The sequence below is a fragment of the Stegodyphus dumicola genome, chromosome X2, assembly GCF_044657685.1.
Source record: "Stegodyphus dumicola isolate Sdum_Otavi_A_Nest chromosome X2, ASM4465768v1".
Taxonomy (NCBI): domain Eukaryota; kingdom Metazoa; phylum Arthropoda; class Arachnida; order Araneae; family Eresidae; genus Stegodyphus; species Stegodyphus dumicola.
This window is the reverse complement of record NC_140781.1, coordinates 95,935,873-95,963,222: the sequence shown is the minus strand read 5'-3', so window position 1 is coordinate 95,963,222 and position 27,350 is coordinate 95,935,873. Positions and strand designations below refer to the sequence as shown.

Here is a 27,350-nt window from a genome sequence, read left to right as displayed (position 1 = left end):
GAATTCATACCCGCCCTTCCCTCAGAAACAAACCTTGGACAAAGGTTGAGACTTTTAAAGAAATATCCCCCCCCCAAGTTGCATGTCAGAGACTTACGAATCAGAAATTGAAATAAATTTATGACAGCGAGTTAATCTTTCTTTCCCGCAAGTGACGGAAGTGGTCGAACATATGTTTGAACGCGTCCAACACTGATAATCAAACACGTCCAACACTGATAATCAAACACGTCCAACACCAGTGGTTACCGAAGGAAAGACAGACGTTTTGGAAAGATATAACCAAATACGAGGGACGAAAATAATAACTTGTTCAGGACCTTACATTTGTTCTCAATTAATCCTCGGATGCGAAGAATTTTTTTTTTCTCTGTCGTATTTTGTTTGACAGGTGGTATTATATTGGCAGGAGATTCTGGTCAGAAAGCGCTGGGCTTTTCTTTCTTTTCGTACGTTTCTTTGCTTAAGCAGCAGAATACTTTTTGCTTTTGAAGAAGAGGGACTTGTAACTAATTTTCCTCAAAAATCTATGTAGTTTTGTTTAAAATGTACGCCAAAAGACGTTTACTGTTTTGCCTAATTCTGAGTTTTACAGTGGCGAGTTTCTCTTCTAATTTTTATTTAGTTCTTTACATTTTATTGAATTTTAATTTTAGCTATTTTAATTAATAATTATTTAATAATTTTAGTTATTAATTATTTGTTTTCTGTTTTACTAATTATTTTATTTATTTTTGTTCCTCTTTCCTCGCGGCCTTCCACAGGCATTTCTAATTTAGGAAATTAAGCCCTGGTTACGCCTCTAAATGTAGTTATTGTTATTTTGTAAAGTTTTTTTTTCATATTTTCATGAATGTTTAAATATATTTGTTATCATATTGCTAATCTGGTAATGTATTTGCTTGCTGTGTATTTAACGCAGTGGAAAACACATTTAAAAATTTCTTCAAATGCTTATTACAGAAAAAAAAAATTAAAGTATTGCGCAAAGAAAAATATTTTCTTACCACTTTGTGGTATATAGTCCCCACAGTGTTCACCATAATGCAGAAATATGTCATCAAGAAAGTCATTCTCCGAGTCCTTTACTTGAATTGATAAACCTATAGAAAACATAAATAAATCAAGATATAAATGTAAACTTAAACAATAGAAAAGCAGCATCTTAAGATAATAGTTCATGAGGCTTACATTTATTTTTGTTTCAACTAGGTATTAAAGTATATAGCTCATCTATCAAAGCTTAAGAAAGTAAAAGTTGAAAAATATATAAACTATGAGAAAACACAAATCGAACTTTCTCTCTGGTTTAAATAAGTATAAAATTTCTTAATTACTTAATGCAGCGCATCTTTTTCCATTGCAAAAAGAAGACATGTAAATATTGTTGTATCTTATCTTCAAATAATTATACAAATCATTATGGATCTAATTTTACTTGCTTGCATAAAAATAGTGAAATGGATATTAAACGATAGAAAATGTCTGATTCTGTAGTAGTCATGCTCGCCGTGCAGAAAACACATCGATCTAAACTGTTTTGTTCCAGGCAGTATTTTTGGCCAGACTGGTTTAAGCACCGTGCTGAGGGCCAGAAGGTTGCGCTTTCTGAACCTGGCCACGAGAAGAGTAGCTAAAGTCAGTCCGTTACATAAGTTCTTTATCAGTGGACATCACCATTAACAGTTTCGTACTACGTAGATTAAGAGCAATTGGTTCAGATTACCAAATATAAATGGCGCCACGACCGTCAAGGTCCAAAAGCAAAGGCAACAACCCTAACAACATCTAAAACGATTCCGTACCTGGTGACTTTAGAAAGTGATTGGCTGCTTTGGTGCTGCTTCTTCCATACAGACAACCACCTACGTTACAGCAACGTTGAGCAGATGCTCGTGCAACCCGTCCAACAAACTGCGTCATAGCAGCATCGATCAGCATTTCACTCTCTAGCTCACAAGCTAACGACGGAACACTTGCCACCAGACCGGAGTCTCAACCAAGCTCACGGACTCGTTTGCGTCACTGTGTGAGGTATCTATCAAATATCAGTGCCTTATTATTAAAGCCCCGAGAAGGCTCTATAGCAGCCACACTCGCAGCATAGAAGACATGGCTCCAACTCATTCGGATCCAGACATTAGTTTTAACTTCAAAGGTTTAAGCACTGCGTGTCGGGTTCCGTGTTCTGAATCGGGCTCCTAGCACAGTAGTCAAGAACAGCGACCTTCACAAGCGCCCTTTATCAGCAATAACTTACTACGATATTCCAGATTACCAAATACAGGTATAGCGCCAACAAAAGCGACAAGGTCCTAAACCAGCGGCAATAACTTTATTATTTAAACTAATTCTTTCTTTATGAAAGTAAATGTTACACGCAATGCGAATGCAAAATTTTAGGATTAATTTTATTTAACAAATTCCAGTTAAACTGAGAAACTATAATTGACAGTATTTGTTCGTATTGCATCTCAATTTGCGTCTCTGAAAATATCATCTGTTTACGGAAGAATTTCTCACGCAATTAATCGTTTGTTTTTATGCATTGAATATCTCCTGTCATGGTTTCGAAAACGGAACAGAGTATAACAAAAATGTTTTCCTGGAAGTAAAAGCGAAGACATTTGAAATATTCAGCAACATATGCAAAGATCTAAGCATTAACATGATCCATTATTTTTTGCTGCTATGGAAGATTTTGTGGCAAAGCAAGGAATAATCTGAATGAAGAACTAATAACATCTGGTCTGGTAAAGATCTGGTAAAGAAGAGAAACGAATAGTTAAATTTAGGGAAAAAAAATAATGAATAAGCACAGGAGCTTGCATTGGAGATAGGCTTAAATGAAGAAAATATGTGTATTGAGAATACGGCAAAGCACACTAGGGCTATCTGCCTAAGGGGAAGGATGCCTTCGTGGAGGATTTGGTAAGGGAAACTGGCTCGTATACACGTTACACATGGGGAAAACCACGAAAACGCCCATGCAGCCAGCCCGTTCGCGGGATTCGAACCTCAGACCGAACTACCAGTGTTCAGCGATTTTACCGCTCGGCCGCTGGTGGGCTTTAAGTAAAGAAAGAAGAGAATACTTTATAGAATCTGCATTGAAAAACTCTATGCTGCTTGCCACGAAACTTTTAAAAATCTGCGTTTGTCATTGTCCCAGTTATAATTCACCAGCTAGAAAAAAAAAGGGTGTGCCATGTACCTACTTATTATGCAGTAATAAAAATCCTTTCAATTAACATTTGCTCTGTTTTTCCTCTTTAATTAAAAATATGTAAGATTCTTTAGATTATAAAAACTTTCTCCATTTGAACTACACCTAACACACTTTTCTCGCAGAAAATTTAACTTAAGAATATGATTTTGCCGTTCGCGCAGTAAATTAATAACGTAATCCTCGTATTCGGTAAATTTTACTGTACACACACACACACACAAAAAAAAAAAAAAAAAAAAAAAAGTAGAGCAAGCGTTCTCAAGGTATTTTCCCTCCTGGGTTTAGTCATTAGTTCCTCATGCTATTATTTTTTTTCTGAGATGCAATTATTAATGTTTTTGTAGCATCTGCACTTTTGTATTTCTTGGCTGTCTACCAACGCTAGCTTTAAACAGCTAGAATATAATAATCACTATAGTACAGATAAATGTACTTTTTTGTTCTCCTAATTCACCGAGACTGACTTTATGCTTTCCCTATAGAAGCAACATTTTCCCTTTGCAATTAAAATTCCAGTGAAATGAATATGATATGCGACTTCGTTTAAGGTATTTTCTTTATACTTGGAAAGGACTTTTTTAGCAGCAAGTAACATTTAATTGACATCGGAGAAAACTGTAATGGACGAGAGAGTTCTCACCTTTAAACAGGTATCCAGAAATAATCGAAAACACAATAAGTTCCCGAGCCATGTTTCGATATACGTCATTCGTCTCATTTAGTGCTGATAGAACATCTTCTGCTCTGAAAAACTGAAAAGCATGATAAATATAAGACAACTACTGCAACATATTTAAGTAAAACACATTCAATAATATCACGCTCAGATGAAAATATATTACAGTAGTTTTGTGTTTAGCGTATCTTCTTTTTTAGTGTATTAAAATTCTCTCTCTAACAAAATTCTCTTTTTACAGTTACAAATGCAAAAATAAAAATGCTCATTTTCTAAACTAACTTTTAGGATTTTTTTTAATATATTGCGTAATGTGATGACGCTATGATGTATTAAGGTTATGACGTTAAAAAAACAAAGAAAGAAATAACAAAACAAAGAAAGAAATAACAAGATAAGTACGATAAGCTTTTGTGAAATCGGGATTCAAGTTTTAAGTTAGGATATTTGAATAAGAAAAGCAGACAAGAGCTATTTGCCTAAAAGGAGGGATACCCTTGTGGAGAACTTTCTTGGGGGAAAAGAATGGAATTTACCTTACGCACGGGAAAATAGTACACGAAAACCAGTCATGTAGTCAACCCGTTCGTCTGAGCTTGATTTCAGTCAGACTAACAGTATTCAGCGGTCTTAACCACTTCATGGGCAAATTAATTTTCCTTATGTTCCTTCATAAAATAAAGATGCATAAAATCCATGAGTATGGATATATCTCCAGCAGTTGCATATAAAGATTCATATTCATATTCATATTCTTGAGATTCTAAATTGTTTTTACAAATTACGAGGGGTTCAAAAGTGTAGTTTTTCTTGTAAGTCAAGTTTTAATCTATACCTTATAAGAATGTGATCACTCTCCGCGGCATCCAGCGTGGATCATAGAAAGTACCACTACTCTCCTACTGGCTGACATAAACCTTCCGATTGGCGCCGGGTGAATGTAGACCAGAGTCAGGGAAATACTTGTTTAGACTAGTTTTGTTACATCTGGAGATACTGTAAGGCCTTTTATTTTCTTAATAACTTACATTTTATTCAAAGTTCCCCTCTGTTCCATTCCAGAACTTTTCGGATTCCCTTCAAAATTTGTATGGCCTGAAAAGAGTCTCCTTCCCCTTATCTGATAATGATTTTGGTGCGAGGCCTTAAGTTTGATATAAGAAAATAGACTTAATGTGTTAATGTTAACTTTAATAAAATAACGAATATTAGTTACAGATTAGGAAAGTACGATTTAACAACTAACAGAAAACATAAATAAAAACGGACAATCCAAAACTCATAACTGGGCATATTTCACTATAAAAGCAAATTTGATAACTGCTAAAAAAATTTGTGAAATTTTTTTTTCTGCTTGTTGATTATTTTTACTTGCGAACTTTCTTGAGATTATATAATCCATATGTATAATATATAAAGAGGGTCTATAGTGGGGTCAACGATTTAAAAGCGAGCAATGGCAACACTCTACGGGGGGGGGGGAACCTTTTTATCTTCAACGCACGGAATTGTGTACCGGAAATTCTAAAGATATGCTCATTTTAAAATTATTTTGCGACATTGCTGCTGAACTAAATTTTATGGTTTAAGTGCAAAGAACATGATATTTAATAAATAAAGGCAACACACAAAGCGTAAAAAAAAAAAAAAAACGCACCTTTGGACGTAATTTAAAATCTGAAACCTTTCAGATTTTTTCTTTTAAAAATTATTAATACGTAAGAAACGATTAAAGTGTCGGAGGTCGCAAAAAGACGTAGAAGAAAATATCAGAAGCAGCTGGAAAGTGTCAAGCGAGCTGGTGATGTGCGCTGAAAACATAGAAGTATATGAAGCAAGACAATAATGAACATTGAGAGGTAATTGTGAATCTTATGGTACGCTAGATTTTAAGACTTAAGTATATTAACAAATCTACTTAGATGCAAAACGTACAAAATTTGGCAATACAATAGAGGAGACGCAATAATGAGAAATCAAAACATAAATACAAGAAATAAGGCAATATTACGTGAACTAATCAAATTGAATAATCAGGAAATCCATGAGCCTTATGGAAATGTACACAAGACCTAATGTTTGCTCGCTTAAGTAAGATTCAAGCGTTATCGAAAATCTGCGAATTAATAAAATATAGTGCTGCCATCTAGTGGACGACGATGTAAATTCTACATAAGGGCGAGTATGTTCTTACCAGGTGGTAAACTATGAAAATTTTAACAAAACACATTATATTAAAACAAAATATTAAAGTATAAATAAATGTTTCACTTTTATAAAAATAAAAAATAAAGTTATCTGTGCATAAAAATATTAAAAGAATGTTTTAAAATTACAATAAAAGGGGCAAAAAATCACAAAATGTCCCCGAAATTACATAAAATAATGAGTACACTTAATTTTGCGGCACTCTTTATGCTTTAGAAGGTTAGCTGTAGCAGGTTATTTTCTTTTTCTTTCAGCTCAGTTGATTTTTTAGGAAGTTCTAAGACCAAGCAATGATTTTGAAAAAAATTTAATTCTTTAGAGGCCTTTCAATTAAGGAGACTGTCATTAAATTTAAAATTTGTTTTACAGTCAAAGATCTTGTTGTGAAACTATTGTTCATCGAGCTATTTTAACTTCAGCGCTACTAATACAACCTCTTCTAGACTCATACATTACCATTTTTTTTTTCAACAATTTTCAGACGCAACTCTTTAGTTACGAAGGGCCTATAGTTGGAGAGAATCTTCAGTTCTTTCTTATTAAGCTATACGAATGGCAACAGCTCTCTTCCATGCACGGGAAATGTATGCTCCTTCCACACTCGATTGTAAAAAGCGAGAAGGGCAGCCAATGACTTAAAGATGCTTGAACACAGTTAACACCATCCGGGCCCGGAAATAGACTTATGTGTCTTCAACAGCGCTCTTTTTATTTTAAGCATAGTAAAATTGTCATCATATGGCTCCAAGGTGGATGAGCGGAACGCAATGAGAACTTTGTCTGAGCAAGGCCTAGCAGGAAGTGGCGGGTAATCGCTGCCATTGGATACAGCAACAAAGATCTTCTTTTGTGCTAATCACAGAGCCACCTTTTTCCAGAAAGAAAAGTGAGTGGTCTTTATACGTTTCGCATGCTTTCCCAACTCTTTCCCACTCTCGTCTACTTGACGTAGAGAATGCTATCCCAACAAACATGGATATCCACTAATCCCTAAGAGCCTCACTTTTCTTGCATTTGCTTTAGCTTATTTGAAGGCAATAAAGTTCGACAAAGTGTGGTATCCGCGAAAACTTCCCCAGGTTGTTCTCTATCGTTTTAGCCTGTCTCAGCATTCAAGGTTCAAACAAGATATGGATATTTTGGCAACTTTCTTGTTGACACAGATATAGAGAGTGTAGTTGCTTGAATAAAAACATTAATAACGGCTTTTACTGCATCATCGATATGCACATCTTTTACCATTCCCTCTGTGAGCTCTACAACAAGTGACAAGAGTTCTTAGTCTGCCCTGTCAAATATAAAACGAATGGATCTTGATACGGGGTTTACTTCTTCTCATGCGAGAGATACTATAATGGAAATATGATCACAACTCTAAGGATTATTCCCAACACCAAAAGTACAAGAGCTAGACCCCACAGGGCTCCCACCGGGGATGATTACCTTCAGCAGCAAACAATTCAGCGCATGGAGTTGTCAGTTAAATCGCCGGACCTGAATCCTATCGAGCACGTTTGGGACGTTTTAGGAAGACGTATAGCTGCTATCAGTCCTTCTCTTCAGACACTTGCAACATTTGCAACTTTTTTACAAGAGTAATGGCTCTCACTTTCTGCGGAACTGATAGACTGCATAATTGACAGCATGGCACATCGCTGCGTATGTTGTATTATTTATAGGAGAGGTTCATACTCCATATTGAAGGTAATTTTCCTATACCAAACTGACACATTCGATTTGTTCATTTTATACATATGCTAATTTCTTTAACACCATAAATATCTGGTTATTTATTTTCATGCTATTTTATACTTTACTATGTGTTGTATAATGTGAATCAGTTTCATTAAATTCTACTTGTAACTTTTCGAGTAATCATCATTTTTGTGATTTTCCTTAATTAATGTTAACCAGTGTCTTATGATTTATTTCCTAGTGTTGCTCTTAGTTCCAGCTACGTTATAAGAATGTCGAATGAAATATTTTGTAATACAGTACAGAAAAATTGCGTACTAAACTAAAAACACACGTAGTTGATTTATAGTAGCACAGCTAAAAGAAGACGTAAAAATTGTACCAATAATGAATGCACATTTATCATGAAAATGGACATGTATGATTCATTTTAACAATCAATGTGCATACATTATTCACGCGGCTATGAGACTTCTAGGGATTTATATTTATTTTTAACTAACAAGTTAAGTTTTAATTTTAAGCTTTCTTATAAGCCTTCATACCCCTAATTGTCAATGCCAGAATATCTAAATTTGGTAGCGTACGTGAAGGAATGCAAATTCTACTTTCAAGAGAAAGTTTAAATACCGAGTTTTAGAAGGAAAGTTAGAGAGAGAGTTAGGATATTGCCGCCACCTCTGTAGCGTGATCTTTTACTCCCGGAGTTATTGCTGGTTTACGTGGCATAACAGCATTTACTTTGCTGCCACTAGTTTCGACGTGGGTTTAAGAAAAAGGAATACCTGAGCCCTGTAGCTTAATTTCTACTTGTGAATATTTTATTTTCTAATTTTAGTTTAGTTTCTGGTTATTTCAGTTACCGCTCAAGGGAGGCGTAGTGTGGCGCTCAAGGGAGGCGTAGGCAAGTTGACGCATTGTAAATTCTAAAGAGTTTAATAAAGGGTACTTTTAACCCTTCTCCTGTGTAGTTCCTACAAGAACTTACTACACGTACAACTGTCACTTAGAAGATAAGCAAGTGGACCCTACAGACTTCATAAGACACTTCAGGCTTGTATTTCTTAGATCTATGATTGTGTCACTTAGTAGCAATCCGGGTAACATATCTTGAATGAAACATACGATATAACAGTAATAATCCATTTCTAGATAGAAGTGATAAGTTTTCGTGGAATTTCGGATAAAATGGGAAATAGTATAAAAGAAGGTTGAATAACTGTTTTGATAAAAACGCTTAAATTCTCATGAAACGGGAACTGAATTTTAAATGGATTCGATTGGATATACACGATTTAAATATAAGAAATCCACCTATCAAATTCCAGGAGAAACGGCTCCGCAGAAAATAAAGTCCTGCTGGCTTTCAGAAAGTTGCATAAAATTCTCATGAAACCGGAAATATATTTTAATTGGATTCAGTGTACATGGACTTAAATACAAGATTCTTGTTAAGAATCGATCCAGCTTCCCAGAATTATCATATTACCTAATTTCGTGTACAGGGTAGATAAATTTAGAAATTCTGAATTTCCGAGAAAAAACTTAAAGGAGAAAATACTCTGCAGATAGGATTTATTTGAGGTTAATTGCTCAATTACTTCGATATTTCGAACGATTTTCAATTATTAAAGATTAGTTTATTAATGACATTTTCTAATATGTGGATGAAAGGTTTGTTTGGGGCGGAATTTCAGATTTCTTTGTAAGAGAGCAGAATTATCAGCTATAGAGTCATTAAGATTTTTTATGCAGGAGACGTGAAAAATGTGCAATGCCTTCGCTGGCACTCGAATCCTGGACTTCTCGGATACACGTCCAAAGGAGGGAGAAAATACCTTATACTTCTATTAAATAAAACTAATTTTCAAATATGCACACAATAAATGGTAAGAGGATAAACACTTGACGAATTCCCAAAATATTGTTATTACATTCAGTGCAACGAAATCCATGCACATAATATACCACATTCCTTTTCTTTTGAAAATATATTCAGAAAGTTTCTCTGCCAGATTTTATATCAGTTTAAGAAATGTTACGTTAGAGAAGGGAATGCATAATGATAAAGAAATGTATCCTTTCTTTGTTTTATTTTCTGAAACGAAAAAAATTGCTTTCGTTTTTGAATTTTCTGCCTCAAGTTAAGAGACTGGAGCTTTCAGAATACAATAGAAATAGTTCCTTGAAAATGATTATGGCTGAAATTTGCATCTTCAGTTAATAGACTTGCAAAAGTATTACCCCCTGGAGCCCAAAACAGTATGAAATCAGCAAGGTGGTTTAAGCTTCGGATTTCTGCTCCACTTGTAAGGGCCGATGCTATTCGCACCACCGGTGTGATTAGCTGCTTAAGCTGTTCGCACCAACATTAACGACGCATGCGCATTTGAATTGTCAAAGAGCGGGTTTCTACCTTGGCGTAGTTTATCATTTTTTAAGCGTTGGTGACTTTCAAAAGTTTAGAAAGGAAAATGGGTTCCTTTTCTTATAAAAAGAAGGAACACATTTCCTTTTATTAAAGTATATATAGAAAAGGGCAGATTTTTATGTTCGCAATGTTTATCGGTTTGAATAGTTTAAATAACTGATTTGAAGAGGGGGGCAAAATCGTGTTGACATTTTTTGTACATCTTAGAATACATTTAGCTTTAAAGATGTGTTTTGCGCAATCAAGCCTTTAATTCATTCCTCTTTGAAAAATTTCGTCCGACAAAAGATATTAAAAATTAGACAGAGGATTTCTGTGTAGAAAATTTAGACATGAAATAAGTTAAAAGCGATTATATGAACTATTAAATGAATTATTCTGTATGCCTGCTTATTTTTTTTATGTAAATACTTGGCATTTTCAGGACACAAAGAGTGCTTCAAAGAACTTTGAAATATTAGTACAAACACATTAATCAATTAAATTGAAATAAATAATGGGATGTAATTTAAAAGACAGAAATAATTTAATGTAAGAGATTTAGATTTAAAAATTTGCACACACAAATGATTTATCAGATTTTGTAAGGTTTTATTTCATAAATAACTTTGATTTTGAAATATGGCATTTGAACCTATAAACCTGTGTGGATACTGAAAAAGTGATGAATGTATAAGAATATTATCATTTTCAGTAAGTTTTCTTATTGAATAATAAATTCTGACAGTCCTATGCTATAAGAATAGGGTCATAGTTTGTTTGCATAAAAGTTTAAGTTTGCATAAAAATTCCTCTGTTAAATAAAAGAATTTAGGTAATTTCTGTAGCGCTTTTGTCAATACACTAAAGATTTTTTAACTAATTACTCGTCCTCTCTTGCAATTAGAACCATCATTAAATCCCTATTTTATCTAATCATTTCCTGAACATTATCATGTATATAGATTGACCTCGTCTTTGTAACTGATAATTATTACTTGCAAATTATTCTCTTGCTGGTGAACTATTAACAACGTTTCTATTGCTGAGTTAGGATTAACAAGCTTCGCTCTTACTACGGAAGTCGGCGTAAAATGCTGGTACCTGGGTTGCTTGTGCGCATGCGCGAACGTAGGTGGTGTGAATAGCCTGTTAGCTATTCGCACCGACTACGGCTTGTAAGTGGCTTAATTTGTTTTACAATAACTGCGTGTAATCGACAGAAATTGGTCTATAATACACTCATGCTAAAAAAAAAAAAATATTCTAAAAGAAAAGGTACGAATATATATATAAAAAAAAGAATTAAAACATACAGTTTACATATGAGGTAGAGGTTGCATCGCCGAATGCAGATAAACAACCAAAATCAGCATAAAACGCTATCCTGCAGTCACACCACAAACGCCTTGAAACGGGGCAAGCCGGACCTATGCGTCAGTTTGCCAGCCGCGATAGTTCCTTATAATTTGAGGTAGCCAATGTGGAAAGCATGAGCTGAAGACATAATTTGCCCGTTGAAATGCGTTGGAAGACTGCCCGGATGTGTTAAGCTGAAGCAAGACAATCCGCTGTTGCGAGAGAGCAGACTTTCATAGGGTCATCAATAGGCTGTGGAATCGTTACCAAAGGCATCAAAACCCCTGTAGAAGACTTAGGTCTGGACTCCGAAGGATTAACACAACGACAGACGATCGCTTCTTGTTGCTATGTGCAAGACGGCGTAGATCACTAACAGCACGATAGTTCACTTCGCATCTCTCTGCTATTGCAGAACAGCCCATATCCGGCCAAGCTGTGTAACGTCGACTACATGAAGGTGGACTATACGGCCCACGACCTGTGGTTTGTGTTCCTTTGTCTCTATGGCATGCCAGAGCGCTTGCACGCCAGAGCATTGAGGCTACATACTGTTTACGGATGAGTCTCGATTTAACATCAATAACGATTTTTGAAGGGAAATAATATAGCGAAAGCTAGGGACACGCTATCGAGCGCCGAGCTCATCGAAAGAGACCATTACAGAGAACGAGGCTTATTTGTATGGGCTGGTATAGCAATGAACGGCCGCACTGATCTCTGCGAGATTCCTGGTTCCATCACAGTCTTCCGATATCGCAACGAAATTCTACGCCCTCTTATGCGTGCTTTAATGGCTGCAATGGGTTACGACGCGATATTTATGGGCGATAGCGCCTGCTCGCATACAACTCGAATGATAAGGAGTTATCTAAGAGTGTGAAACCATTGCACATCTGCCGTGGCCTGCTAGATAACCAGTCCTGAACATTCTTCTGACCCATTTGGTCTTTTGCAATGTGATGGTCGTAATATACATGTACTTTTGTATGTCTTTGCTTCTTGTTTGCCGTGTGCTCTAGTAATACCACACCACCCTCTTGGATCAGCTTCACGCATATGCATTAAATTGTTTTGGCTTTATTCTGTGTTTTGCCTTTGTTGCGTGTGTAATTAGATGTTTAGGGCAGGAGGTATGTGAATTATGGCACGGGTAATGTATCAATGTTTACTCAAAGCGATCGAGTACCATCTGTTTGAAGAGTTTCATTCAGAAACCGGATTTATGAATGGCTAGCTTTCAAAACTTTTAGAACTTTATACTTATTTATTCTATCTTTCCTCCTCACACCCGTGAGTATATTTTGATATGTTAGGAGCATTAATATGAAATAATGACTATTTTCTTCATTACTGAAGCTGTTTTCTAACAATTCAATGTGCTCTGCTTACAGATTTTTCTCTCATCGTCATAAAAATTCTTTTGATATAGCCGCACACTTTACTTATATGATTAATAAAATGGCTGATGTATGGCAATGCCTGTATAAATACTTATTTTGGTAGAACACAAGGATGCCGGTATTTAAGCTCTACGGACAGCATAAAATACTTTTCTATTGCGTCATAGCTAAGTGCTAATGCTTCTTAATTAGTTAAATTTAGAAAAACTTTATTCTGATTATCAAATGCATACCCACACCCAGGTACAGAAAACTGTGTTCGAAGATTCCATATTTAAAGCACCCTCTTAATTTAAGCACTCTTAAAGCATTCACCAAACAACTCTTAGTTTCTTTCAGCACCGTTAGAATTATTTGACCCTTAAGACTGTCCATATCCAAGGTTAATCAATTTTTCAGGCCTAATTTTAAAGTTACCAGGCATGAAAAATTAAATCTGTATCACTTACGTTAAACTAACTATGATCGTCTTATTAGATCAATATTTAATTATTATTATTTGTTTCGTCTTGAAGACGCAAACTTTCAGTACTAGCATAACTACTGAAGTTAACAAACCCAAGCATATTTAGACTAACAACTTATGCAAATTATTGGTTTTCGAACTAACGACTTGATAACGGTATGAAAGGGTAAAAACTAGCCTGCTAAATTATCTTTTGAGATTGTTTTACGGCTACATAATTTATTTTCTGTTGTTATCTACAAAAAGAAAGAAATTAGAGAGAAAGTGGCTTTGAAATGCCGTTAAGAATATTTTCAAGAATCTGGTGCATTTACTATAGGGTCATTCGTGGGCATCCATACAGCATGAAGGTCTCTGCATCGTACTCCAAAAGAAATTCTGTGTTATGACAGACTAACTTTTAGCGCATATATCGAAATGCCGTTTTACAGCAGCGATTCTAAAATACATGGTTGATAATATGCTGGGGAATATATAGAGAGATCTGGATACTTTAATAAAGACACAGATAATTTCTCATTGATTGGCTGGAAAGATACTCAGTCAAGCTTCTGTTTTCAGAGACTGACACTAACATCGAACCATCGTTGTGAATGCTTGCGGTAGTGGTCCCCTAGAACTACTCAAGGTGGCGAATAGTACAGTGTATCTTCAGCTAATTCAGCATTAATCCTGATTTTATCTTTGTTTTGGTGATTAACTGAATTAAAGAATGTAGACGATGTGTCAATCGATTTCATGTTTTTGTTATTACTGATGAGCATCGCACAGTTCGTCCACTTAGAGTCATGGTTTAGGGTGTGAACGTCATCAGCTGGGTACAGTGACAACAGATGGAAGACATCGCACAGCTACATGCAAATAATATCAACAGGCATTCTTTACAAATTGTCCAGGTGTTTCTTTGGTCTTCACTGTCTTCAGATTTCTCTAGCCACAGTCTGTGGGTTATAATTCATTATCAACAGAATTTCTTCGTGACCCTCTCAGTGAAGATGAAATGAGGAGCTGTGGTCTATGCCACACGATGCACAGTTCCCAGGACAAGAATATGAGCACTTGGTGAATCAATGTCTTGCCTAGTTAACGACTGCATCACTATACTGTGGTTCTGTTTCTTACTGATTATCATGTAAGTTTGATCACCGTGCACAGAAAATTATTTGAAACTATTTTCTTTCTTTTTTTTTCCCCAGAGACCAAATGTCTGAGATAAAATTTGTTTAATTTCGAGCACTCCTTCATAGACTGGTATCACACCCTGAAACATTAATTCATAGTACAGTGATATGACTTATGTAATTAATATATGTAAGAATCTTACAAGGAAAGTTATGTTTTTTAAAGTGAAACTGGATGGCAAGAAAAAAAAAAGAAAAACCGTGAAGCCTACTGGTAGACCTTATATCAAAACGATATGCAACATACTCTAGATTAACAGGGGTAATAATGTGAGTGAAGGGCAAGATTAATGCGAAATGATAATTAGGCCGAAAAGCAGTTAAAAACGCAAGAAATAGGACTAAACAATGTTATGATTAATATAAAAGCACAATTAAAATTATTTTGAAGCAGTTTAACGTGAAGAATAATTTTACTTAGTTACGAAAGTTAAATTAGTATTTAAAGCAAGAAAGAACACACCGTAAATAGCAGAAGAATAAGCATCATTAGAGGTCAAGACACTAAGTTAAAAATGGCATTAACATACAATATTTACGAAATAATCTAACAATGTAATTGAATTCAAACTTGCATAAAATTGTCAGTTAGATTTTTTTCTTCTTTTTGACAGAGCCATGGATAGCGCCAGAGCCGGCGCTACCGGTTGGGCCACACCAGGCGACAACATTTTTAGAATTTAGAGAAGCACCGAACAGAAAACTTTAGGGATCGCAAATGTTTTAAATTTTGGGGAGGCACTGTGTAACACTGTACTCAGTGACGGCAAAATTTATAGAATTTAGGAAGGCACCGAGTAGCAAAATGAAGGAATCACAGAAATTGCACAGGGCAAGAAAATATTTAGCGGAATAGAGTTTTCTCTTTTTTTTCCCTTCTAAATCGATGATCTGTTAATGCAAAGCATCATCTTGACACTTAGCAGACTCACTGATATCACAAAAATGGAATTTACTATAGACACTCCTCTTAATAATGTATATATTCCGGACAGCGAACAGTTAACTTCCAAACATTATAATATCGTTTGCTCACTGCTTCTTATTCCACCTGTTCTTTTTCTTTTTTGTGTTTCCTAAAAAAAGCTTCATTTCACTCCAGTGGTTTCTGATAATGCAGCAAACTAAAAAGTTACTTATAGCATTCTCGGAAGTTTTTGTTATCAATTACTGAAATGTAAATGCAGCATTGGTTTTAATTATAAATGAAAATACTCCCAGATTAATTGCTCAGTTAATGGATAAAAAGAAAAGCATTTGAAACAAAGAGATAGTGTTTCTAGAAGAGTTGTATAGTAATGGTTAATAATTAAAAACACAAGTCAAGTTCATCTTTGTTAAATGAAATAAGCGAATTTTGTTTCCGTTAAAATTCAGGTTTTAACTAATATTATGATTCTGTTTGATTTCCTCCACCCTCAGATCGTTTCATAACCGTATTTATTTCTCTAAGGGAAGAGAAACTATACGTTTAATTGGGAGAAAACACGTTCAAAATAATCGTATATGTCAAAATAAAAGAATAAAATAATCGCGTAGTCTGTAATGTTACTTCTGGCGCCGAATTTAACAACGTAAGTCAAAGAGGATATTCTTGAAATAATTTTACGTATTAAAATTACCACTGAGGACAGTGTTAACATGAGACTGTTCTGATTCGAATGACGGCCACAAGTTGTCCTTGACCGTGACCAAGAGCGACTTCTGCAATGTGGCCTTGGAGAGCAGTTCGAGGTGCGTATGAGGTTACTGTACTTTGAGACTAGGAGCTGTCTGCTTTTAGGGTAGGGCTGTTTGTTGTAATGATTGATTCGGCCCTTACCTTTCTTAGAATAGCAATTTCAGCACCGCACAGTAATCTAAGCGCTCTTTAGTATTATAAACTATATTAAAACTGCAAGCAAATCACTCAGTCATAGCAGTTATGTATCTTCTCATTTTATTTGTATTATAAGTGGTTAAAAGCAAATGATAAGTAATTAGAATAAACGCAGAAATATTTAACCACCTTTTCTTTAATAGCTTTAACAGTATTCAAGGCTAGCTGTAACAATAATGGTTTGATTCGCAACTTCGTTATTTTACACTGCACATAAGAGTTTAATATGACAAGAGCCCTGTTTAATATGGAAATAATATGATCCCGGCTAAACTAATTCCCATTACTTAAACATGACTTGAATTTATAACTTTTTAAATAAAATTTTAAAGAGTTGGCCAGTACACTACTTGTTTTGCTATAAATCCCAGCAACTTTTAAAGTTGATGAATTACAGTAATTCTTTTATTTAGTTCATTCAAATTCTCATTTGTTTAAGAAATACAAATGCTCTCGGTATAATGCTTTAAATTAGAAAAATTTCACTAATATAAGCAGTTGGGAGAAAACTAAAGTCAAATAAAAACGAATTTATTAACACCCAAATTATATGAGTTTAATACGGATACATATAGGCTCTACTCTAAAATTTTTTGGTGTCCTAGGTGATCAGTGCAATTGGCGTCCTGTATAAATTAAGCATATTACTAATTAAGACGAAATTGTGCTCTTATTTATTTTTCACCTGTGAGAACAACTTAGTTGGCACTCTCCGTCAGCCATTATAGTGTGTTTGCGATTTTTCAATGGCTCTATTTAGAAAGTAAATGGATTCTAAGAACTCTGAAATTCGGATACTGATTTGCCAGCACGATCAGCTAGTACTTCAATTAGAAAACTCCACCGAAAGAAACTTTTTAAAAATAACCCAGGTAATACGAAATGATACTGCTAAGAAAAAAATGGCTTACGAAAGCACGTGGTAAAAAGGTTGCAACTAGCCACATTAACCAAGAACAAGATGTACAACAAGATAATGAGAGTGTAGGAAAAAGCCTTCTCATGGAACGGCTAGATGAATTAGGAGCGAGCAAAATTCTTGAAATTTTAAGAGAGAAAGACGTGAAGACGCCTAGATTATATGTAAGTGCATCGCAAAATGAAAAGGCTTGAGTGCCTGGGCTAGTTCCACCCGGAAATTTCAACTCGAAGACCGATGCTACCATTAACCAAGAGGAAATGGATGACCACATGAAAAGCCAGAAAGGAATGCAAAACTAAAAGTAACGAAAGAGGTTGAATTATACATAAGACGCACAAAAAAAAAAAAAAAAAAAAAAAGTCGCCTGCGCCTGAAATCTCTCAGGAAAATAAATTGGAAAATCTTGAAGAGCAAAAACTGAAGGCTAAGGAAACAAATGGGGATCTGTAGCAACCTGCAAATGAAAACTTGCAGTTACCATAGGTCTTCTGCTCCCGGCCGAAAGTCAGCTAGAAGCAGTTACTAGAACTCTCCCCCCAAAATGAAAGACTATTTTGTCGAATGGTATTAAGATCCTTCTGAAATCACAGGCTATAGGAGAAAAGGGCCATGTACTGCCTGTTCAGTGCAAGATATTGAATAGGTAAAGACCAGACAAACAGTTAAGGATTAGACTCCGACTTCACGGAGCAAGAAATTCAGGACAAAATAAGAAACCTAGGCATTCCAATCGACAAGGTGAAACAATTCACGCGGAAAAGAAATATTTTCGAACCTCCCCCCCCCCGTTGTAATTCCTGCAAGTTCCCAAAAAACGATGGGAAAGTTCTTTAGTCTGAGGTAGCTCCCACATACAAAACTGGAATCTCTTCTTTCAAGTCAAAGAAGTATCTTGTACAGTGCTTCCGTTGCCAGCATTTTGAACATACCAAGTGGGTTATTTCAACAACTAAAATGATTAAAGTGTGTTAGAGATCACTTAACCTAGACGTGCCCTGTACGAAACGACGAGAAACCCACCTGCATTAGAGATTTCGGCAACTACCCAGCCTCGTCCAGATCATGTCCGGGATACCCTAGGCTCAGAAAGCCACAACAAAGACCACGAAATTGGAAAATTGGACACCAAAGTCCTATGCCCAAGACTGGAGTTCAGATCTGAGATTACCGTGAAATCTGCACAATAGTTACTAAAAAAACAGGAAAACGCTACTCTGGACATTATATTGTTACTCTTTTGCCGAATCTTACCCTTAGTTCACCTGCTCACCAAGATATAATCTGCAACTCAGATCATGGCTGCAAGAATCTCTGCAGCTTGCAGAAATGAGCAAAAATGCAACGACGATCCTATAGAAGTTTAAACAACAACGTCCCTATAGAAATATAGGTCGTTGAAATGATGGAAAGCTTCAATGGTGTAAAACCATTTTTACATCATCGAGCAGGGTGAAACATTTAGGTATGACAGATGCAGCCACGTGTACGGCGGTGATTTTCTCATTTTTTCGCAAGATGATATGCTTACGTCCAACAGGTGACGCCACATGTACAGCCTGGGAGTTACGTTTTCCCTAGGCCAAATGTGAACTTCTCCATAGCTCTTATAGCTCGAATATAGCTTATAGCTTCTGCATTTTTAATAAACTTCGATTAATTGTCACAGCTTAGATATCAAATTCCAATTCTTTAAGGGAATTTATTCGTAAGTGAAAATTCTCTAGCACTAGAAGTAAAGCATCGTACTCAGGCATTCGGGAATTTAACAAAGCTCCACAATCGAAATAGAGCCGACAACAGCTCGTTCCTAGGGATTTGAATTTGGATCTAATTACCAGTGGTTAACGATTTTATCGTTCAGCTGGGCATCATGGAAAATGCAGTAGGGGTATGAAAGTAAACGTGAATAAATGAAGCAAGAATATCCGCATCAAAAACTGGAAATAGCAATTTCGATTTTTTCTAATAAATTAGTGTTAAGAAAATTTAATAGGAGGATAATATTCGATGTTATTGATTAAATATACATTAAACTCTCGATATTAATGTTAGTTAAATTCTTAATATATTTTATTGGCGATAACTACTTTCAATAAGAGTTATTTAAGTCAGTACGGAAGCTTTTTTAATGCTTATCTATAGGAATGTTGGTCACCTAAAATTCTGTAATTTCGTTCTTACTCTGAATCTTCAACATGTGTTATGCAAAGATGATATATAAAACATACAAACATATCAAAAGCTGTACAGGTATCTAGAATATATTATAAATAATTACTACGTTACATAGTATTATAATTGTTAATAAATTATAAAACATATTTTTAAAAGTGTACACTCACCTCTGTATGATTATACGGTTTATAATTAGGCTTAATTTTCTTCAGAAGAACTTCACTATCATACAGAATATCTTCGTCAGTGTCCATACGTCTAGGTAATGCATTCATCAGCTCCAAATAGCAGTCCGAATAATTTTCACAGTTCCCAACTAATCTCTTTTTCCAGTTCTTCTGTGTACAAGATGATTCCAGAGTAAGGAGATTGTTCAGCATTATGACGGAAATTTTAATAATATCTTGATTTGATGTCGTAGCATTCGTGACGTTATAATTCTCAAGATCTGGGATAGGATTTTCCCGTTCACTCAGCAACATATTCTGGATACTCCTCGAAATCAAACACTGCGAAAATAAGAAAATAAAGAAATGAGTAAGCGAAAAGTGCAACCGGTCAGATTACTTAGCCAAAGACCAAATATCATCAAAGTCGAATCAGCCGATTTACCTCAAGTTAATACTATCTAATGCTGGTTGCCGGATTCTGTGCCTAAATGAGTGAAAGCAGACATTACAGGGCAGGAGGTCCTAAGTTCAAATCCCAGGCCTGGCTCACATCTTTGTAAAGACACCCAACTAAATTAGAAGTTGGAGATGCAGGGAGCTCATTCTACTGTCTTGCATTTGACTCATATAAATCTACCCCAAGTAGAAAAAGGAGACTTTAGATCCCAAACCGAACGCAAGAGACCGCATTGGGATACAAACTCCAAGTTTAGATCCCTGCTCTTCTTTTTTCACAGACTACCCTTTCCCATCAAGATGTTCGAAGTCGGCAATTACACTGCTATTTTCTGTTTAAGAAATGAAACTGAGATTTTTACGATGTAGTCTGTTGACATATAGTCTTTCGCTCCGTGATCTGTCAAGTTGTGTCTTTAACATATTCGCTAAAATTTGAAGTTTCGTGTCTCTGAAGAAAGAAAAAAATATTAGACAAAGGTTAAAGGTTTTGAATGAATTTTAAATTCATTTCTTGCATAAATTAAAATTCATTATTAGGAAAATATTTGTTACAGTAAGGATTAACACGACACTAGTACAAGCTAATCATCTGCACATCCTCATGTTTTGCCAGTAAGATGTTCACAGCGCTTTCTAGCAACAAATGCGAATACAGTTACGCGATTGGTGGAATGGGCGAAAAGCACGTAAGTCTGATTCGCATTTAATTCTGCAATGTTACAGTTAGTTACATGAGTTACAGTTAAATAGACCAATAGCTTAAAAGCAGTTGTTTAGAAGAAATAAACGTATGCAATAAAGAACGCAATTTTCAAATGTATTAATATAAATATGCTTCAGAAAACGGAGTTATTTATATGTGACAAAGGCTTCATAAAATTTATCAAACTTTTCTAAAGGTTTAGTTTGTATTTTATCACACAATATTTCTTCATAGCAAGTTAATAATTTTTTATCCATAACCTTGTAGTTAGAATGCTTTCCTTGTTAAAATTTATGTTAAAACGAGGCCTGGTAAGTTTATAATTGTCATATGAATTTCTGGTGTATCTGGATCTGAGGTGTCGGCTTCTCCAGTAGCAATGCGTTTATATATTTCTATTACCTCAATGATTGTGAGTTCTTTGCAGTGTGAGTACTACAATTTCCTGACAGCATTGCTGTCAACTTTAAAATCTAACTGCCGGTCAAGATTGACAGCATTAAGTGATATGATCAGTTTCTGGCGTTATATTCATCTTGCTTTTGAAAAAAGGAGTATTACAGATTTTCTTCCAAACACCATTAAGATTTTAGGGGAATTTCATTGCAAGACAGTCCAACGAAAACCGGAGCATTACAGTAATGAGGCGAAAACAGATAACACTATAATCAATTACTTTAAAATAGGAAATCCAAAGTAATTTTCCGCCACGTGATTTGCCTCGTAACCAAGGAAATAAATAACAACTGCAGGAAAAAGGTCGAGTAGTTTAATTTTTTCCCAGCTTAATTTCCGTTAGCGTGTTTCTCTTCATGAAAAAATACTCAAATGAAGGCTGACTTGAACTATAGTCTCAGACAACTTGGAGAACATAAATGCTATGCGGTGGTGACGACACGAGTTTCGATATCAAATGGGAGAGAGAAACTGGCAACGGCCTTGAAGCGCTTACTTTAAAGTAACAGACTATAGTAAGTGAAAACCACAGAAAGAAAGTAAAGAGTAAGCAAACGGTCACTAAGTAAAAAAAGTAATAAACACACAAAGGAAAATAAATCGATATTAGATTGTTTTCGATACGATGAATCAATCTATCCGAATTGTTCAGCTACAACTTCACATTTATAACTCAAATACAAAGATGGAAATAGTGACAAAGACAATATCAGTGTCTAAATCACAGAGTCACAGTTTGATAGTTATAAGCATATTATTACAATCAAAGATTTTCCCGTTGCTTAACTACACACGAGAGCTCCAAGATCTTCATTCAATTTAACAGAACGCATATGGGAGTTAACAAAAATCACAGATACTGAAAAATAATGAAAACAAGTGATGATTGTTGTAAAAAATGTCAACCGAATAAAACTAATATTAACTGCATAACAAGCGGGGCTTAAATTAAGCAGGAGTCTTCTTCTCAGTTTTTAAGTGAAATCGTTATTTTGTGCTGACATAAGATCGGAGGGTGAAATAAGACTCTTCGGTACATCCTTGTATATTGAATAAATTGTGATTACCTGTCGGATGGCCCAAGATAAACCCAGAGCAAGTAAAGTCTCCCATGTCCGGTTCGGTTTACCTCAAAGCCACCCATATCATACCGATTTACAGTTCCTGCGTTCTTCACTTGCTTTGGCTCGGTTTCTCTTGGGCCGCTCGGTAATTAAGCTCAATAAACTCATTAAAGATCTAACATTAAACAATAAATTTAACTCAATCTGTTATTATTGCAATATTTTGTTCAGCAGTTAATAAAACTATTACTAATAGCAGTTAATGAATGTTTATCCGTTTCACTTTTCCTGGAAAGAGCAAAATACGCCGGAAAATTTAAGCAACTGAGAAAAACTGTACTGAAGTTTGACTCTTTCAGGAAGAGTAAATGTATTGGCTGTAGCCGTCTGATCGAGAAAAATTGAGTTGTACTTGCATGGTAAAGAAGATTTTAAGTGAATTAGAAGCCAAAGTAAAGATGCATTTAATCTGAAAGCGAAGAGTAGTGCTTATAATTATTTCCTCATCCTATACGGTTATACTCTTATTTTAATTTACCAAACATCTTAATTAATTTAAATGATCAAATATATCAGTAAAACCGCAGAGACTGTCAGGCGACTTTTCGTCCCATTTATTTTCAAACTAAAAATATAACATCTCAAGTAGAAGTTTAAAATAAAATTAATTTATTACTACGGTCGACCTGACGTTTACACAAACGCAAAGTTTTACAAAAACTGAATTCCACGAACTTGTAGGTAACCCGAACACATGTTCAATTACGCGAAATGCAAAATCAACATTGCTTAACTAAATCTTAGTTCGCGCCTAATTGTTTGCGAAGCCATAGCGGAAGTAGAAATTTTAACCGATAAATTATATTCAGCACTAGGGAAACTATACAGAGTGACGGTCGGCTTATATTGTCAAGCGCTTTCTTACTTAAAACGTGTACTTTAAATAATTTGCATTCTGGTGTAAATTGACGAAAGCGGATTTCAAAGTAAAGCTAAAATATTAAGATAACTAGGTTAATTTGCTTTACTATATTTAAATTTTATTGTATTTTAATTTAATTTTTTTAAATTACCGTTAATTTAGCTTAATTTGTTAATATTTTTATTTATATCTTTACATTTTGTTGAATTTAAAGTATGCATTAATTATTGTTTTATTTATTTTTGTTCAGCTCTTCTGAAGGTCTTCCATAAGACAACATATTTGTCCATAAGTGCATATAACCCATAAGCCTTGTAATTTTACAAATTAAGCCCTGCTAAGAGGACTATCTAATCCGTCGATCTCAGCGTGCTTTTGAGTTGATTGCCACCAATCGACCTTCCATATTTTAACTCAAAACTAAAATTCTACTCTCAGCTTAACGTTAACCTAATGTCACATAAGTTTCAAAGCGAGTGATGGATAGCACAAAAATAAAGAACTCACAGACAACTAAATGACAAATAACTAAAAGCTTATTATGGCCCACATTTTTTTTTTTTTTTTTTTCAAATTTTAGATCGTATTGTAACATAATTTTGTCAACTTCATTAAATTATTATTTTATATTTTTCCTGTAAACTTACGCATAGCTACTTCCTACTAACTTATGGATAGCCAGTTGGAAGTAAGTTACCGTCATGGAAAGCTCAACTAGGCTTGCCTTAAGATACATGCAGTCACTGATGTAAGTGACTGCATATATCTTAAAAATTGCATATGTGTCAGAAATAAGTTGGATGCGAAAAAAAAAAAAATGAGAATATTACAAAGATGACTAAGGGTTCACACACACACAAAAAACACACTTGCTATATGATGTCAGTTCTTAAAACAATATAGTTAGTTATCGTTATTCGGGTGTTGTCGTTCTTTCAAAAACCCTCAGATTTGACGTCATTCGCTTATGAATCGTTACGCCCACAAATCTGCTTTGAATTCGACGCCATGATTGAGGTTTATAAGCTTGACTACTTTGACAAGATACTGGACAGAAATAAGGCTTTGGAATATCTATTTTCTAATTGCGAGTCAAAGCACCAAGTTATAACCAGACACAGAATTCTTATTCCAGTTGCCATAATTGTAATAACTGTCGCAGTTATTTGATGTCAAAATTTTAATTAGTAAGTCCACATTTTACTTAGGTTGTAGTTTCGTTTGTTTAGCAATTTTATAAAGGAGCGCTATATTCTAATAATATGCCACTCCTTTAAAAAATTACTGCGGAAACGACACAATAAATTAAACTAATTAAGTTACAAAACACACCACCTACAACGCCTCTAAATTAGAAACCCCCCAATAAAATAATAGCTTCTAATATTTCTACTTAAATATTTTGCGAACTGACTATATGAGCGGTTACTCCCTTATGATGTATTACTAGCCGCTCAATAAGTATGTTGGTTGAAGAAGATTACTCCCACGCAGAAAAAATAAGCTTTTACTTGAAAGTGATGTGAGAAACAGCAATGGAAAAGTTAGAAAACCACTAAGGTTTTAAAAAAAAAAAAAAAGAACTTCAGATAGTCTAACAACTAAAAGGAGATTTTACAATTAAATATGCCGTTGCCAACTGATAAAACTAAATCTTTTTAACTAAAATTATAATTAGCTGAAAAATAATTTGAATTATGAAAACTCACAGCAAAAGTTCTTTTTCAGCATTATTTGCTGCATTTCTTCCCAGAAAGGCAAATGACACAAATATTAGACATATATTAAAACATTAAGAAATATTTTAGCCTTTGATTAAGAAGTTAACCGTTTTAATTTAAAAAAAGAATTTTTGGATTGCAATCTAATAATCATTAAAAATTTTTTTTATCACTGCTGTTACGCGCGTACAGGTTCGCAATGCATTGAATGCACACAGGTCCGATGATAGGTTCATAAAATTTATTTTCTCGAAAGAAACACTTCAGAATTCTGGAACTTTCCACAGAAATACTCGTACAGGTGTTCACAGTATCACAGAGTACAATCAGTAGTTACACTTCAAACTACTAAGAACGTTTAACACAATGCCATGTAAAGAGAGAAGATATCTCAGTACTCCACACTCACGCTGAATTAACAGTTAACAACAACTGTGTGAGAGCAGATGCTCCCTCTGGTCTTATATAGTTTTCACCCGGCCGCCGAGATATTTCTAGCCCTTTCTGCGTCTCGAAATTACTGGAATGCATATGAGGGGCGAATTAAGGTTGCAGCTAGTATAGTGATCAATTACATTTATTCAATTACCATACCTATTATGGTGATACAGAGACCGGACCGAACTATCGCCAAACTATCGCCCAGATTGGCGATTTCCCGCCAAATGGGGCTACAAAATTAGTATCCAAACCGTTACCAGCTTGGCGATATCTCGCCAATTTAGCGATATACCCATTTACTCAGTGTTAAAGAGGCTTGCCCCTGTATTCTTATCTTCCCAGTACAGCATCATTCTTCTCAGCTTTTCCCGTTATATTATACAGAAAAATAAAACAATTTCACATATCATTGCACTAAAGTAATCCATCTATGTACAAAATTCGGAATACTTCTATTAGATTTTATTTTTATTGCGGAGGAAAAACTGCCACGTGAACAAAATTTAGCTATTTTTTCATTCTTCTCAAGACTATTTACTGGTTTTGTGCGTTACTGGCCCACCAGCGGCCAAGCGATAAAACGGCTTCTACCCGGGTTCAAATCACTGCGAACGGGAGGGTTGAATGGATGTTTTGGGGTTTTACCCCATGCCTAACGTGAATACGGGCCAGTTTCCCTTAGATTTGGTTTATTAATTTATGGAAAAGCAAATTAAGTCTATCTGCCTTACGGAATGACTGCCTTCGTGGAGGCCTTCCTTAGGGGAAGCTGGCTCATACCCACATTACATATGGGCAAAACTACAGAAACCCCCATGCAGCCAGCCCGTTCGCATGAAATCGAACCCAGGTCAAACTACCAGAGTTCAGTGACTATACCGCTTGGCCACTAATGGGCCAGTTTCCTTAAGGAAATCCTCATTTAGGAAGATGGCCTTCCCGTGCTCTGCCGTAATTTAAATAGTCATTTTCTGTGTTACTGGTTTTATTCAAGTATATAACTAGTATTTAAATGTATAAACGGTATTCATAACATAATTATGTATCTATTATAACAACGCATGTATGTACTCAAATAACGCAAGCCCCAAATAATGAATGCAAACAGATGTAATGTATGTCTTACCTTAATCAAGCTGTTAAGTACATAACTAATGTATTCATGTAACTTTATAGTGTATCCAATGTATTAATGTATTTTACTGATGGATCATATTTCATGCATTTAAGAATTATTATTATTGATTCTAGTATGACTATTAATATTAATATTAGCATTAGATATATTATTATTATTTTGTATGTATATGTATTACTTTGTAGGTATGTGTATTATTATTACTATTTGTTGAGGTATCTAAGAATTATGGCAACGTGCGCATTCTAACAGTTATATTCATGTAACATCATCCAGGTCCCAGTTCGCTCATGCGACTTCACAGCGAAGCAAATGCATTCCCGAAGCAGGCCTCCTGGGACTCGGGAGCTGCCGGTTCAAGATAGAGGAGGACGTGGGACATATACCTGCTTACCTTTGTTAGATATCAGGTGTCCCCGTCCTCTGTCACCTGTCACCTGTATTACTGGTTTTAATGATGTCTTATTCATGAAGCCTGGTTAAAGACTCTTCCACTGATTAAGGCAAAGCATGCGAGGGCTATCTGCACCTACACAAGATTGGCTCATTCTGCTTCTGAGAACAAACGCGAACTAACTCACATTCGATTAAAGGCTTAAGAAGAAATGTACTGTCTAGACAATAGTTGATTGTTTTCCTAAAAAAAAGGGCCCCAGTCCTGTTAAACACTCAG

The 27,350-nt window shown here is 35.2% G+C and overlaps 1 protein-coding gene across 4 annotated transcripts in view; it reads right to left on the bottom strand.

The window, feature by feature from the left end:
* LOC118200614 (metal cation symporter ZIP14-like) overlaps nucleotides 1-27,350 on the bottom strand; it is a 227,741-nt gene that overhangs the window by 97,998 nt on the left and 102,393 nt on the right. For 3 of the 4 annotated variants that reach the window (XM_085808936.1, XM_085808937.1, XM_085808935.1), the window contains exons 2-4: nucleotides 19,771-20,112; nucleotides 3,870-3,981; nucleotides 1,008-1,103 (exon numbers count right to left, since the gene is read on the bottom strand). In XM_085808936.1, the coding sequence (XP_085665062.1) occupies nucleotides 1,008-1,103; nucleotides 3,870-3,981; nucleotides 19,771-20,085 (523 nt within the window). In that variant the 5' untranslated portion in view covers nucleotides 20,086-20,112. Of the gene's footprint in view, nucleotides 1-1,007; nucleotides 1,104-3,869; nucleotides 3,982-5,916; nucleotides 5,939-19,770; nucleotides 20,113-27,350 lie in introns of those variants that run through there. The other variant, XM_085808938.1, reaches the window with a different exon arrangement.